The sequence below is a fragment of the Pongo abelii genome, chromosome 12, assembly GCF_028885655.2.
Source record: "Pongo abelii isolate AG06213 chromosome 12, NHGRI_mPonAbe1-v2.0_pri, whole genome shotgun sequence".
In the NCBI taxonomy this organism is placed as follows: domain Eukaryota; kingdom Metazoa; phylum Chordata; class Mammalia; order Primates; family Hominidae; genus Pongo; species Pongo abelii.
In genome coordinates this window covers 85,769,086-85,783,266 of record NC_071997.2, presented here as the reverse complement: position 1 = coordinate 85,783,266, position 14,181 = coordinate 85,769,086, and the positions used below count along the sequence as shown (strand labels likewise).

The 14,181-nt window shown below is 35.5% G+C and overlaps 1 protein-coding gene across 22 annotated transcripts in view; it reads left to right on the top strand.

Annotated features, from left to right (window-relative positions):
• Window positions 1-13,270, top strand: part of SOCS5 (suppressor of cytokine signaling 5) — a 66,251-nt gene extending 52,981 nt beyond the window's left edge. For 10 of the 22 annotated variants that reach the window (XM_002812057.6, XM_024242622.3, XM_063713701.1 and 7 more), the window contains one exon: window positions 9,010-13,270. In XM_002812057.6, coding sequence (XP_002812103.1) covers window positions 9,022-10,632 — 1,611 coding nt within the window. In that variant the 5' untranslated portion in view covers window positions 9,010-9,021 and the 3' untranslated portion in view covers window positions 10,633-13,270. Of the gene's footprint in view, window positions 1-3,711; window positions 3,775-3,988; window positions 4,077-9,009 lie in introns of all 22 variants that reach the window. The other 12 variants (XM_024242623.3, XM_063713700.1, XM_063713694.1 and 9 more) reach the window with 2 other exon arrangements.
• Window positions 13,271-14,181: the final 911 nt, after the last annotated feature.

Below are 14,181 nucleotides of genomic sequence, written 5' to 3'. Positions count from 1 at the left end.
TTTCAATGAATGGTGTATTTGTTAGTATATTACATAAGATATTTTCCCCATAAGAAAATGAAGCATAACTTCTTAGGATTTTAGGCTTCTCTAGTGTACGGTATCTATAGAGCAAAATTTAAATTGTGGTAGTGTTTTATAGACTAAAAAGTAATCAGAAGCCCCTCCAAATGAATAAGGATTGCGTTCCTGGACCTTACCCAGTACTGTACAGATTAGCTATCCTTAGTTTTTGTAGATGAGCTGTAGAGTCAATGGCTCAGGAACATTGAAATGTCCATAGTGTTTCTTAGGATATAATATGGAAGTTGGAGTCATGGATAGAACTTTCACTCTGGCAGATACTGTACATAGGAAAATGACATTTGTGGCATGACCCAGAAGAACTGAAAGAGAGAAGTATTTTTTAAAAGAGAGAAAAGCTAAAGATGCTAGATAATACTGGTAACATTTTAAAAACTTCTCTGTCTTTTGAATGTCTCCTATGAGCCATTTTAGGTATATTATTTCTATGATCACATCCAACCCATAAGGTAGATATTATCGTCATTGTACCAAGGGGCTAATTTAGGTTCAGAAATATGAAGAAAGACATTCAAGGTTATAGCATTCTTAAATGGTAATGCTGGAATTCATCCTTTCTGCTCCTGCCTCCCAAATGTTTGATTATTTTATTGCCTATCCGCTTTTCATTCTGGTGCCCTAAGCAAAGCATAGGCAGTATCTGTATGTGAGATTTGGGCTTAACTAGGCTTGGCGTGCCCCCCTACATGATACTAGAAGTTAGAATTGTGTGGATAAAACTTAGGAATTGGAAATGTAAAATTAAATACTTACTTTTTTTTTAATTAGAAAAAGAAATAGCCCTAAAATTATCTTTTTTGGAGAGTAGGATTGCAGGGACTATATAACACATGACTCTTAATTTGGTTCTGTGTCTTCTTTTTTCTTCTTTTTAAAAATGGACCACTATATTAATGTACAGAGAAAAATACAAGAACTTATTAAACTCCATCCCTCGAAATTAGGCATCTGATTACAAAATACATTCTTAACTGACCGTGTAATTAAAAGTAGTATTCAGAGAAGCAGTAGAACTTACTAATATAGAACCATTTGTTACAATAATACCAGAACATTTCTGAGCGGTATACAGGCCTACACAAGGGTCATGGGTTTAATAGTTGATAGGCATATAAAGTACAGATACCGAAACATTGTTGGTAGGCCCATGAATATACTTGAGATTCTTTTGGTCAGAGTATTGTTTCATTACAATTAAAATAGAATAGGCTAGAAATTTTCTTTTGAGTATGCATGTGCTACCTCTGTCAAATTTTCATGTTGGAGTGATACTGAGTTTGTATAACAATTTGAGATATATTCCATCTTTTTATGCTCTCCAGTAATTCAAAATATGGATATGATGTATTCTCTGAAGTTTTAAAGAACTTATTAATGACACTATTGTACTTGGACTTAGAGTAATTAATATACTGTTCTAAAATTGACTCAAGGAGGTAGAGAAGCTGAATAGACTAAATAATAATAGAAGAAATTGAAGTCCAAGTTGTTATTAATCTCTCAGATATATCGGTTTCTACATCTATAAAATTGAGATAATTATTACTCGTAGGGTTGTTGGGAGAAGTAAAATGCTTATGTCAGAGCCTGGTACATTGTTAGCCCCCAATAATGTAAATTGTCATCACAGCCATTACTGTCAAGATTATTACTGTTTTTTCAAGATTCAGCTTTTTTCCAGAGTTTTATTTCTCTGATTACTCACTTCAAAGAATCTTAGATTTACTGTTAAAAAATGTAATTGCCAGAGGTTTTTCTCTTTTGCTAGTCTGATTCCATCTCTGACATAGTTTACTTAAAAAAAATACACTTTATAAGAAATAAAAAGGAATGTAGACACAGACATGCAAGTGGTTTTTTTTTAAGAGAAGATTATGTACAGGTTTTGCATAAAAGAGAACATGTGGAAAGATACTCGCCAGAATATTAACAGTGATTATCTCTAGGTGGTGGGACTTCAAGTGAGGGTTAGATTTTTAAAAATATTTCTGGAGTATTTTAATTATTCTGTGTGTATATTATTTTTCTAAGAAAGTTTTCTATTTTATCACTTTATGCTCTAGTGATCATCCATTTACTTTATGCACTTAAGAAAATCTTCTTAGAGTATTGATCTTCAAACTGTTCCATAGAATGACTGTTAGATTTGGTAAACATAATCTTAAATGTTTTATGTAGTACATCAGGGGTTGGCAAACTATGGCGTATAGGCAAAATCTGGCCCACCACTTGTTTTTGTATAGCCCACCATGAACTAAGAATGGATTTTACATTTTTAAATGGTTAATGAAAATCAGAAGAATAATATTTTGTGACAAGGGAAAATTACATGAAATTTAAGTGTCACTGACCATAAATAAGGTTATATTGGCATGCAGCTATGCTTATTTACTTGCATGTTGCCTATGGCTGCATTCAGGCTACAGTGGCAGAGTTCAGTAGTTGCCATAGAGACTGTACGGCCCACGAAACCTAAAACATTTACTGCCTGGCCTTTTAGAGAAAAGGTTTGCTGAGCCCTGTACCACATTAGAGACACCTATTTAGTTCAGTGTTTTGTTCTTTTTTTTTTTTCGGCAAGCGAGCATTACCATCTGAGCTCTACCTCCTGTCCAGTCAGCGGCAGCATTAGATGCTCATAGGATTCAGCCCCGCTGTGAACTGCGCACAGGGGATCTAGGTTGCATGTTCCTTATGAGAATCTTAACTAATGCCTGATGATATAAGGTGGAACAGTTTCATCCTAAAACCTTCCATGAAACCAGTCCCTGGTGCCAAAAACGTTGGGGACTGCTGTTTTCGAAGTCTCTGAGTGCCTCTTCTAATTCTCTACCCTCCCCCGTAATAGGCAACCATTATCCTAACTTTGCTGACATCCCCTTGCTGCTTTTGTATCTTTATTATACATGTATGTTTACCTAAACAATATATTTGGGGGTTTGCTTGTTTAAAAGGTAAATTGTTTCATAATGGATATATTCATCTCTTATAATTTCTTTCTCTAAGCATTATGTTTTGAGTGTTACATTTTATATTGATGCAAGTAGCTATAGTTGATCATTTCTGCTATATAGTGCTCCATTGTATGAATGTATACTAATGGACTAATTATCATTTACTTATATATCTCCATGACAGCCACAACAGCAACATTTTAAAAATTCAATTTGTTGACTGTCTTCAAACCCCTACCTGACAAAACTGTTTTATTTCATGTTTTCTCTCTCTGAAACAGCATCTCTATTCATGCATTTGCCTAAGCTAGACTCCTAGTGTCATTTTCAACACCACTCTCTCCTCATTTCCCATTTTCAGTTGATCTTCAATCCTATAGATTTGACATCTGAACATCTCATAGCCATCTCTACTATCACCATCCTAGTCGGGTGCTTACTTGGACTCCTGCAGTAGTCTTCAGTGCCATATCAGCATCCACCCTTGCTCTCTTATCACGGATTATGAGGCTTACCTCTCCAACTTCATCTTGACACACTTCCCCTCACTCACTGGGTTGTGTTAACTTCAGCCATTGTTCATGTCATACTCATTTCTGCTTCAGGACCTTTGCAAATGCTGTTCCCTCTGCCTATAGAACATTGTCCTGATTCATTTCTTCTTATCCTTCAGGATAAAATTTTGAAACATCACCTCCTCAGAAAAGTCTTCCTTGCTCCCCAACCGCGAAACTAGGTAACGTTTCCCTGTTATCTTTAGGACTTGGTTACTTGCTACTCAATCCTGGTACTACTATAAATTTTAATTATGATTGTTGAGGAAGACTTCTTATCTGATTCAGTCAGAACCAGTTGTCTGTAAAGTCTAATAAAGCAATAAATCATAGAAGGGATACATACCTTAAGTAGTTTATTCTAATTGTAAGAATATAACTATGTTCATTTGCCAGTCTTTTGATTAAGGAGCTGTTATCAGAAAGGGGTTCGATCCAGACCCCAAGAGAGGGTTCTTGGACCTTGCGCAAGAAAGAATTCAGGGTGAGTCAATACATAAAAGAGAAAGCAAGTTTATTAAGAAAGCAAAGGAATAAAATAATGGTTACTCCATAGGCAGAGCAGCAGCATGGGCTGCTTGACTGAGTATACTTATGGTATTTCTTGATTATATGCTAAACAGGGGGTGGGTTATTCATGAGTTTTCCGGGAAAGGGGTGGGCAATTCCTGGAACTGAAGGTTCCTCCCCTTTTCAGACCATGTAAGGTAACTTCCTGACATTGCTGTGGCATTTATAAACTGTCATGGTGCTGGTGGGAGTGTCTTTTAACATGCTAATGCATTATAATTAATGTATAATGAGCAGTGAGGACAACCAGAGGTCACTTCGGTTGTCATCTGGTTTTGGTGGGTTTTAGCTGGCTTCTTTACCACAATCTGTGTTTTATCAAGGGTCTTTGTGACCTGTATCTTGTGCCAACCTCCTGTCTCATCCTGTGACTTAGAATGCCTAACCCCCTAGGAATGCAGCCCAGTAGGTCTCAGCCTTATTTTACCCAGCCCCTATTCAAGATGGGGTTGCTCTGGTTCAAACACCTCTGAAAGAGCCAAGGCCTTTTCTTTCAGAGTAGGTCTACTAGTTATAGATCCATATTGTCTGTATTGGGGAAGTCATGCCCATAATGTATCCTGTAAGATTCTAGTTTGGGTTTTTTTAAGTAGAACAAGAATTTAGGCTCTTCAGATGAATTCTTAGTTTAAAATCCTTATAGATCTTTGCAATATTTTTTCCATTTCTTTGAACTATTTTCTTGGCCTGTACCTAATTCAGCAGCAGAAGTATTTCACTTTTATTGAGTATTTCAGAGTCATTCAACTTTATAAAACTCCCCACTCTTCCATACTTCATTAGGTTAGTTGACATTTAATTAAATCACATAGTTACACTAATATAAATGGCATGAACAGGTTTGGAACCTAACATAACTAAAAGTGTAACTCACTGCTGGGAACCGGAGGTGTCTGGGTATACTAGATTAGAAGACTGCACCTTTTTTTGAGTGTACATGGTCTACTGTATTAATATATTATGTACACTGTGATAGTGTAACTCTAAGGTTGAATTATATGTTTATTTTTTACCCACAAAATAGCAATTTTATATGGTTCAACCTAATATTAAATAACAGTATAAAGGATAAATGGCCATCCAATTAGATAATAATAGATCCTGTCACAATATGATGTGTAAATAACAATTAAAAATACATCATTTTTAAAAGGCCAGGGGATTCTTAGATTCTTTTAAGAAGCTGTAGTTATGACAGCCACACATTCCTGAAATTCTGGGTCAGTTTTACTGTCAAACGTTGTATTATCTTTTTCTAAAAATTATTGAAATGCCACCAAAATATCAATCAAAGCTTGTCTCCTAAACTGCCTCTTGTGCCTGAATTTGATACAGAAATACTTCTAATCAGTCTACCTGTCCCAGTTTTTGTTACTGTAACTGAAGGACTTTCTGTTGGAAAGGAAAGGTGTTACGGCTAAGAAGTCTAGATAGACTGAAGAAGAGGAAGGATTTGAGTTGTCACATTCTTCCTCTTTATGGCATTCAGCATTAAGAATATAACTGTTATGTTATAACTGTATAGTTTAACAATATAACTTATAATTGTGTAAGTATAATAGTTCTCTCTCAACGTATTCTTAAAACATGTTAAACTTAGTTTATTTCTCATAAAGCATGGGTTAAGTCCCATTGAAATAAACTCCTGGGAACTATTTCAATTATTTTGTTTTGTGTAAATTTTGTAATAGATACTACTTGGCATTAAGAAGGGCCATTGACTGTACTATTTCATTTTTATATATGTAAACTTATGTAGTGATGGAATTTGACCTAATTTTCCATAATTCTAATTTGTAGCTTATCCAGTTAAATATAATTTTTCAACAAAAGCTATTTAACTTCCAAAAGCATTATAAAATCAGTTTTAAATTATTATTCCTTCGGGGAAAGAATAACGTTTTAGAAATTTGCTTTGGATAGTTTTAAGAATAGCTAAGCATGTGTAGAAATGTAAGAGATTGTAATGGATGATAAACTTTTATTCTAGAATCAATGCAATTGAAATTTAACACTTTTTTTAGCCCTGTATGATTTCATATAACACCATAAAGTAGTAGAGTTGTAATTTAGATCTCAAAGGGTTTCAGCTCTATCTTAAACACATTTCTAAAAATTTAACAAAATAAAAGAACTTCGAATCTGACATTGTTAATACCAAGATAGTTGAAATGCCTTCCTGATTGTTATGTCGACTAGTCTATGAATTACTGTCAGTATTTTTTCCTTCCTAATATTAAAGCTGCCCACATCACATTTCACATGTCAAGAAAAATCAACTATCTTTCTCCATGGAGTAAGATGCAGTCTGATAACATGCTCCAGAATAAGAATAGAGAAATAACTAAATTTCACGCTCTGTGAAACTGAACCAGGGGATTCAGTGTTAGAAACTGCATTTTGTGCCCTGGCAAGTACAAATGTTTTCTGCATATCATACTAATTCATACAACTTATAAAGAACTATATAAGGAGATGAGTGGTTTTAGGTTAGGTCACTTTTTAAAAGTTATTTTTTGGGTATAATTTGCTTGTCAGAGAAGTATCTTTAGATAGCTACAAAATTTATAAACACAGAGAAGAGAGTTAAATTCTTGGACTTGTTGAATATGGCTCTTCTAGTGTCTAGAGTGATGTGGTTTATCTTAAATAGGTGGATTAGGGTCAGTAAACTATTTCTGAAAGGGGCTAAATAGAAAATATTTTAGGCTTTGCAGACTACATGTGGTCTCTGTCAAATGTTCTTTGTGTGTGTATGTTTAAATATAAAAATTTTTCTGAGCTGGGATCCCTTCAAAAACAGGCCACGGGCCAGATTTGGCCTTCAGGCTTTGGTTTGCTGGCCCTTGCTCTACATCAGTAATGTTCAATACAAATATAACCTGAATCACATATGTTACTTTTAAATTTTTAGTAGCCACATGGTGGGTGGTGCTGTTTTTTGTTAAGAGTCTTGTAGTGGTATTTGACCTTGAAACTACAAATATATGAATTAGGTAAAAATAAAAACTAACTTTAAAATAAATGAGAAGAAACTAGGCTAGAAAGGGGGTAGGATATTGGAAGAGAACATCTACAAAGATAATGGAGTCACCAAGAATACGGCAGGAATTCGGCTGTATTAACAGGACTATGGGCAAGGAACTGAAATCTTAATTTAAGAAGAAGAATAAATGATAACAAGGCATGTGAAGTTCAAATGGCATAAACCTCATAAAAAATGCTTACAAGAAAGATTTTTGCAAGACAGAGGAGGCCGTGTTCTAAAATAGACTTTACTGAGATTTAACAGTTCTGTCTAATATATTTTATTCTAATATATACCAACTACTGTGCAAACTTCCTATGTGCCTGACAGTGTGCTTTTAATAAAGAATTAAATCATCTGAAAGTACATTTTATAATATCATGGACATTAATTTTCTGTGTTGTGTTTCCATTAGTCCAAGAGCCTTTTCTGTGAGAAACTAATGAGAAGACCTATAATTCATTCTAAGAAAGTTTATTCTCTGTTCTTCTCTTACTCCTAGTTAACTTCTTGAAAATATAAGCGTTTATGACAAAAATAATCAGTTGAAGTTATGGCAAGATCAGCTAGTTTTCTGCTATCATAATGTGACAAAACCAATTGAATTTTAAGGTTAGGTTTTTCCATTTCTTCTAATGTTGACTTTTAGTTACTGAACTAGACAGTGTGCCTGTCGATACTGTAGTCTTAAAAGAATTTATTTGTAAAGTATCATACACTGCTTTAGATTTTTTTTTAAGGAACAAGAATAAAGATGCCAAATTGTATGTTTTTGGTTTTTGTTTTTGTGAGTACTACAGTATCATAGCCTTTCTCTATTACTTTATTGTAATTTCCCAACTCTTCCAGGATTAAAGAATTGGGAAGTTTAAAGACATCTTTCCTGGCCGGGCGTGGTGGCTCACGCCTGTAATCCCAGCACTTTGGGAGGCCGAGGCCGGTGGATCACCTGAGGTCAGGAGTTCGAAACCAACCTGACCAACATGGTGAAACCCCGTCTCTACTAAAAATACAAAAATTAGCCGGGTGTGGTGGTACACGCCTGTAATCCCAGCTACTCAGAGGCTGAGGCAGGAGAATCATTTGAACCTGGGATGTGGAGGTTGCAGTGAGCCAAGATCTCACCATTGCACTCCAGCATGAACAACAGAGCGAGACTCCGTCTCAAAAAAAAAAGAAAAAGGAAAAAAGACACCTTTCCTAAATATTACATTCTTTTTCTTTCTTTTCTACTCAAACTGCTTCTTCAAAATCATGGATAAATTTGATACATTATAGGGTGGGAGGGAAGATATGGGTTTTTTACAAGTGATGAACCTGTAAACCTTAGAATTGCAAGGAACCAGTTAAGTAAAATTGGGAAGATTGCTACTAATGAAAGGTTTTTGAACTAATTTTAATGTGTTACACAAATGTGGTTCTAGTTACAACTTTTGAAAAGTTGAATACAAATGTGTTTCAACAATATGGAACCTATTTTGCCTTTGTAATATTCAAATTAAGGAGACAGGTTGAAGCACAGGAAAAAGAAACCAGAGTTTAAGAGCGTTTATTTCCTTTCACCTGAGTTCAGAATATTCTACCTGAAAGGACTTGGGAAGTAATGACTGGCTTGAACAAGGTCAGTGCCTAAAAGGCCCGGTGGCCTTCCTGCTGCCCGACAGAACACATGGCCTCATCACTTCAGCAGGGCAGTGTAGGTGAACTCTTGGCCAGTATCACTGAAATTCCGAACGGGAAGGGGTGTGGGCACTGCTTAGCTACCTTCACATGCTACTTTGATTAATTTATTTTTCTCTTTTTGCTGTTTTGTCTTTAGATTTTATAATCAATGGATAAAGTGGGAAAAATGTGGAATAACTTCAAATACAGGTGTCAGAATCTCTTCGGTCATGAGGGAGGAAGCCGTAGTGAAAATGTGGACATGAACTCCAACAGATGTATGTCTGTCAAAGAGAAAAACATCAGCATAGGAGACTCAACTCCTCAGCAACAAAGCAGTCCCTTAAGAGAAAATGTTGCCTTACAACTGGGATTAAGCCCTTCAAAGAATTCTTCAAGGAGAAATCAGAATTGTGCCACAGAAATCCCTCAAATTGTTGAAATAAGCATCGAAAAAGATAATGATTCTTGTGTTACCCCAGGAACAAGACTTGCACGAAGAGATTCCTACTCTCGACATGCTCCATGGGGTGGGAAGAAAAAACATTCCTGTTCTACAAAGACCCAGAGTTCATTGGATGCTGATAAAAAGTTTGGTAGAACTCGAAGTGGACTTCAAAGGAGAGAGAGGCGCTACGGTGTAAGTTCTGTACACGACATGGACAGTGTTTCCAGCAGAACTGTAGGAAGTCGCTCTCTAAGACAGAGGTTGCAGGATACTGTGGGCTTGTGTTTTCCTATGAGAACTTACAGCAAGCAGTCAAAGCCTCTCTTTTCCAATAAAAGAAAAATCCATCTCTCTGAATTAATGCTTGAGAAATGCCCTTTTCCTGCTGGCTCAGATTTAGCCCAAAAATGGCATTTGATTAAACAGCATACAGCTCCTGTGAGCCCACATTCAACATTTTTTGATACATTTGATCCATCTTTGGTTTCTACAGAAGATGAAGAAGATAGGCTTAGAGAGAGAAGGCGGCTTAGTATTGAAGAAGGGGTTGATCCCCCTCCCAATGCACAAATACATACATTTGAAGCTACTGCACAGGTTAATCCATTATATAAACTGGGACCAAAGTTAGCTCCTGGAATGACTGAAATAAGTGGGGACAGTTCTGCAATTCCACAAGCTAATTGTGACTCGGAAGAGGATACAACCACCCTGTGTTTGCAGTCACGGAGGCAGAAGCAGCGTCAGATATCTGGAGACAGCCATACCCATGTTAGCAGACAGGGAGCTTGGAAAGTCCACACACAGATTGATTATATACACTGCCTCGTGCCTGATTTACTTCAAATTACAGGGAATCCCTGTTACTGGGGAGTGATGGACCGTTATGAAGCAGAAGCCCTTCTTGAAGGGAAACCTGAAGGCACGTTTTTGCTCAGGGACTCTGCGCAAGAGGACTACCTCTTCTCTGTGAGCTTCCGCCGCTACAACAGATCCCTGCATGCTCGAATTGAGCAGTGGAATCACAACTTTAGTTTCGACGCCCATGACCCGTGTGTATTTCACTCCTCCACTGTAACAGGACTTTTAGAACATTATAAAGATCCCAGTTCGTGCATGTTTTTTGAACCATTGCTTACTATATCACTAAATAGGACTTTCCCTTTTAGCCTGCAGTATATCTGTCGCGCGGTAATCTGCAGGTGCACTACGTATGATGGAATTGATGGGCTCCCTCTACCCTCAATGTTACAGGATTTTTTAAAAGAGTATCATTATAAACAAAAAGTTAGAGTTCGCTGGTTAGAACGAGAACCAGTCAAGGCAAAGTAAACTCTCCGGTCCCCAAAGGGTGTTAACTAGGTCCGCTTTCATGTGCATCAGACAGTACACCTATAGCAAGCACACGTAGCAGTGTTAGGCTTTTTCATACAGTATGTAAGCTTAGTGTTAGTATCTGTCAGATGCTACCTGCTGTTACTTATTCAGATAAACATGGTGCCTATTGGAACAACAGAGGATAGAGCTACAGGTGTTCAGTAAGACTACAAAAACATTTTGCCGATTTCGCTAACAGTTTGGTTTTTAATGGCTGTAGTATTTGAGTGAGGCAACTCTGGGTCATTTGTTATGAAGAATTCTATTTCTTACTGAAGAACAAATTATTAATATTGGATGAGTATTTCAACAGTGTGACTAATGTTTGAAATTATTTTTTCTAAGAGTTTTTCTATAACCTTCCAAAAGTGATGTTTGTAGTTACTATAAATCAAGCTTTGAAAGTCCAAAAAGAATAAAAGACTGCCTTCCTTTTAGAAAAAAATGCAATTTTCTGGCCACAAGGGCATAGTGCAGTTCACTTATGTGTTGATGTAGTTTATAATCAGACGCCTTTTCTCTTCTGCAAAAGGTACTGTTAAGTAAACCGGATTTTCTAAATAGGCATTCTTAAAATTTCAGACTTACAAAGCTAGTAGTAGAATTTTATTGAAAGGCCTAGGTATTAATTTTTTAAATGAGTGCTTTAACTTAAAACAGGCGTTTGGAATAGCTGCTGCAATGTAGTCTTGCGTGTGATTTTTTTTTAAGTTGATGTGCAGTCTAATTGTTGTTTCATAAAAGTTGGATCTGTTCCTATGCCCAGGATGATTTTGTGAACCATGAAGTACAGAAGACTAGAAGACACCCAAACAAGTCAGATAATAGTTACAGTGGTTGCTGATGTTGAGATTATTGTTAAACTATAATTAATAATTTGGATGGCAGAATTTATCTCTTTTTTGTAAACTCTCGTAGCTGAATTGCTTAAGTATAATTTATAGAATTTCAGTGCAGTTAATTCTTAATGGAAAATCTGAAACCTAAATTGCAGATTTAAAAGGTACTGTACAACCATTATAACTGTAAATAACTTTACTTAGCACCTTTTTGTCACTTAGAATAATATGTACTACTACTTGAGTGAGCTCTTTTGGAAGTTATATCAAGTTCTAGTGTTTGCTTCTTAGTAACTGAACTGAATTTACAGTTCTGTCCTAGACATTTTGCACTAAAGTAGCCGAATCCACTCTCGTGTCTTTTCGTTAATGTGCTCTGTACCACTGGTGAGTGCTCCATAGTTTCCTTACCTGCTGCTACAGAATGTTATTTTACATCCCTATGGCTATTGCCAAGGCTACAAAAAAGAAAAGCTATATTTGTATGCAACACTAACCTTTTGACTGCTAATGTATGTTTCTGCTTGCTGTGCCTTGTTATGGCTGCTTTTTTTGTGCTAATAAAGTATGTTTGGTGTTCTCCTTGTATATCTGCTGTTTTATACATTTGCAACAATTTCTCTTGTAAATGGAATGGTTTGGGGTTTTTAAATAAGCATTAACTAACAACCTTTCTATAGTTAATGCAGAGTTACTGAACAGTCTAATATTGACTTATCAGAATAAGCTAACTCTAAATTTAATGCTCTACATCTTATCAGTCATAATTATATATACTGTGGAACAGTATCTGTAGTTACTGCAAATTACTGTACAGTTTAGGTTATAACAGAAAACTGACAGAGAAGTAATAAACCTATTGATTTCTCTGCTTGTAAGTGAAAGATTGAAACTATCCAATGACATATTATAGTAAATGAGTATCTGTAACCTCCCACTGCATCAGAAGCAGGTTAAATGAAGTCTTGTGAATTCGTAATAGATCAGTACCATTTATTGGTTTGGGGACCATCTTAATTAAAAATAAATGCCCAAAATGTAGAACTTTAACCAAAGACTTGTCCATTTTAAAGCAAAATGGGGATTGAAGGGACTTATAATTTCTGTTGTTTCTAATTAAAGTCCCTGAAGATCATATACCAAAGTGTTTGAGAACTTCATCCAAACCTACTTTAAAGCATTATGTGCAATTAAGTTGTTATGACATAATTATATTGCATAATTGTTGGGTCTGTTTTCTTGAGCTTATATAATGTACCTGGAAAATAAACCTCTTGAGAAAAAAAAAAGTTCATACTGATTATTGGAAAAGGACTATATATGTGAGCAAGATCGTGTTTTAGAGAGGAAACCTGAAACTCCAAGAAAGCACTTGATGTTTTTATATGCTTGTAGCAAATTGATGTTCTAACTGTAGTTTTATAGAAAGTATTAATGCTTTTATGTATTTCAAAACTTTCATATGTTAAATGGAAATTGTTTTAAATGTGTTTATGTAAGCATGTATACACTGTGCTAAAAGTCACTTATGTTTCAGTTTGTGTATAATATTAATATGCAATTTTTGGTTTAAATTTTTGTCTTAAAATATTAGTGGCTTACATTTTAAAAAAGAAAAATCACCAGCATGAACTTGCACCTAAGTCTATATTCACTGTGTCCTTTTCTGAATCCCATTGTAGCCTGTAAACTAAATTTGAGTGTTACGGTCTTTTTAAAGTGCATTTAAATACAAACCAGGAATTTCTTTAGAAGTTGAGATACATCTTTTTAGTTGAAATAATTAACCCAAGAAAAGGTTGCTTGGATTTGTACCCATTCTCATTCATTCTCTTCATTCCCTTACACACACACACACACCTCTTCCTTCCCCATACGTATAAGTGTGTATTATATATTTATGTGTGCACATATATACATTTATGTTGTTAATATTACTTTAGATGGCATTTCCACCTGATACAAAAACATGTAGATATCTTATTCTATAGATATTACCTAAAGAGTATTCTTGTACTATTCAAATTTTATTATCTGCACTAAAAGTTTAGCCTTGCTACTTTAGCCTTGTTTATAATACAGTCACCTTACAAAGAGAAAGAGTTCATCTGTATTTTGTTTTCTGGCTAAACACAGTACAAAATATTTGAAGAAAAACAGCTTGGATTAAATAGTTACTAAGAGTTATAATTAAATTTATGTTTCTTAGACAAAACTTGAGCCCAAATAATCATTCTCCACACGCCAATCTGTTTTTAGCTCCTATGTTTACATAAGATTTATAATGGCTAGAACCGTAAGAACTGATACTTGAATTTTAAGCTTCATTTGACAAAATCCAAAGCTTAAGAATTTTTTTATTTCACATTTTGATCTGGTTGCTATTTATGTTTATTTCAAAGCTTGCTTTTCTCTCTGGCACTAAACACTAATTTGGTAAGTTTTACTGAGACTGGTCTTAGATCTCTTATTTTTATAGCAAATACTGCTTTTGGGTAGAGCCAAAGAGCCTGTGAGTGAATCAGGACCTTCCTTTTTTTTTTTTTTTTTTTTTTTTTTGTGACAAGAGTCTCACTCTTGTCACCCAGGCTGGAGTGCAGTGGCCCGATCTTGGCTTACTGCAACCTCTGCCTCCCAGGTTCAAGTGATTCTCCTGCCTCAGCCT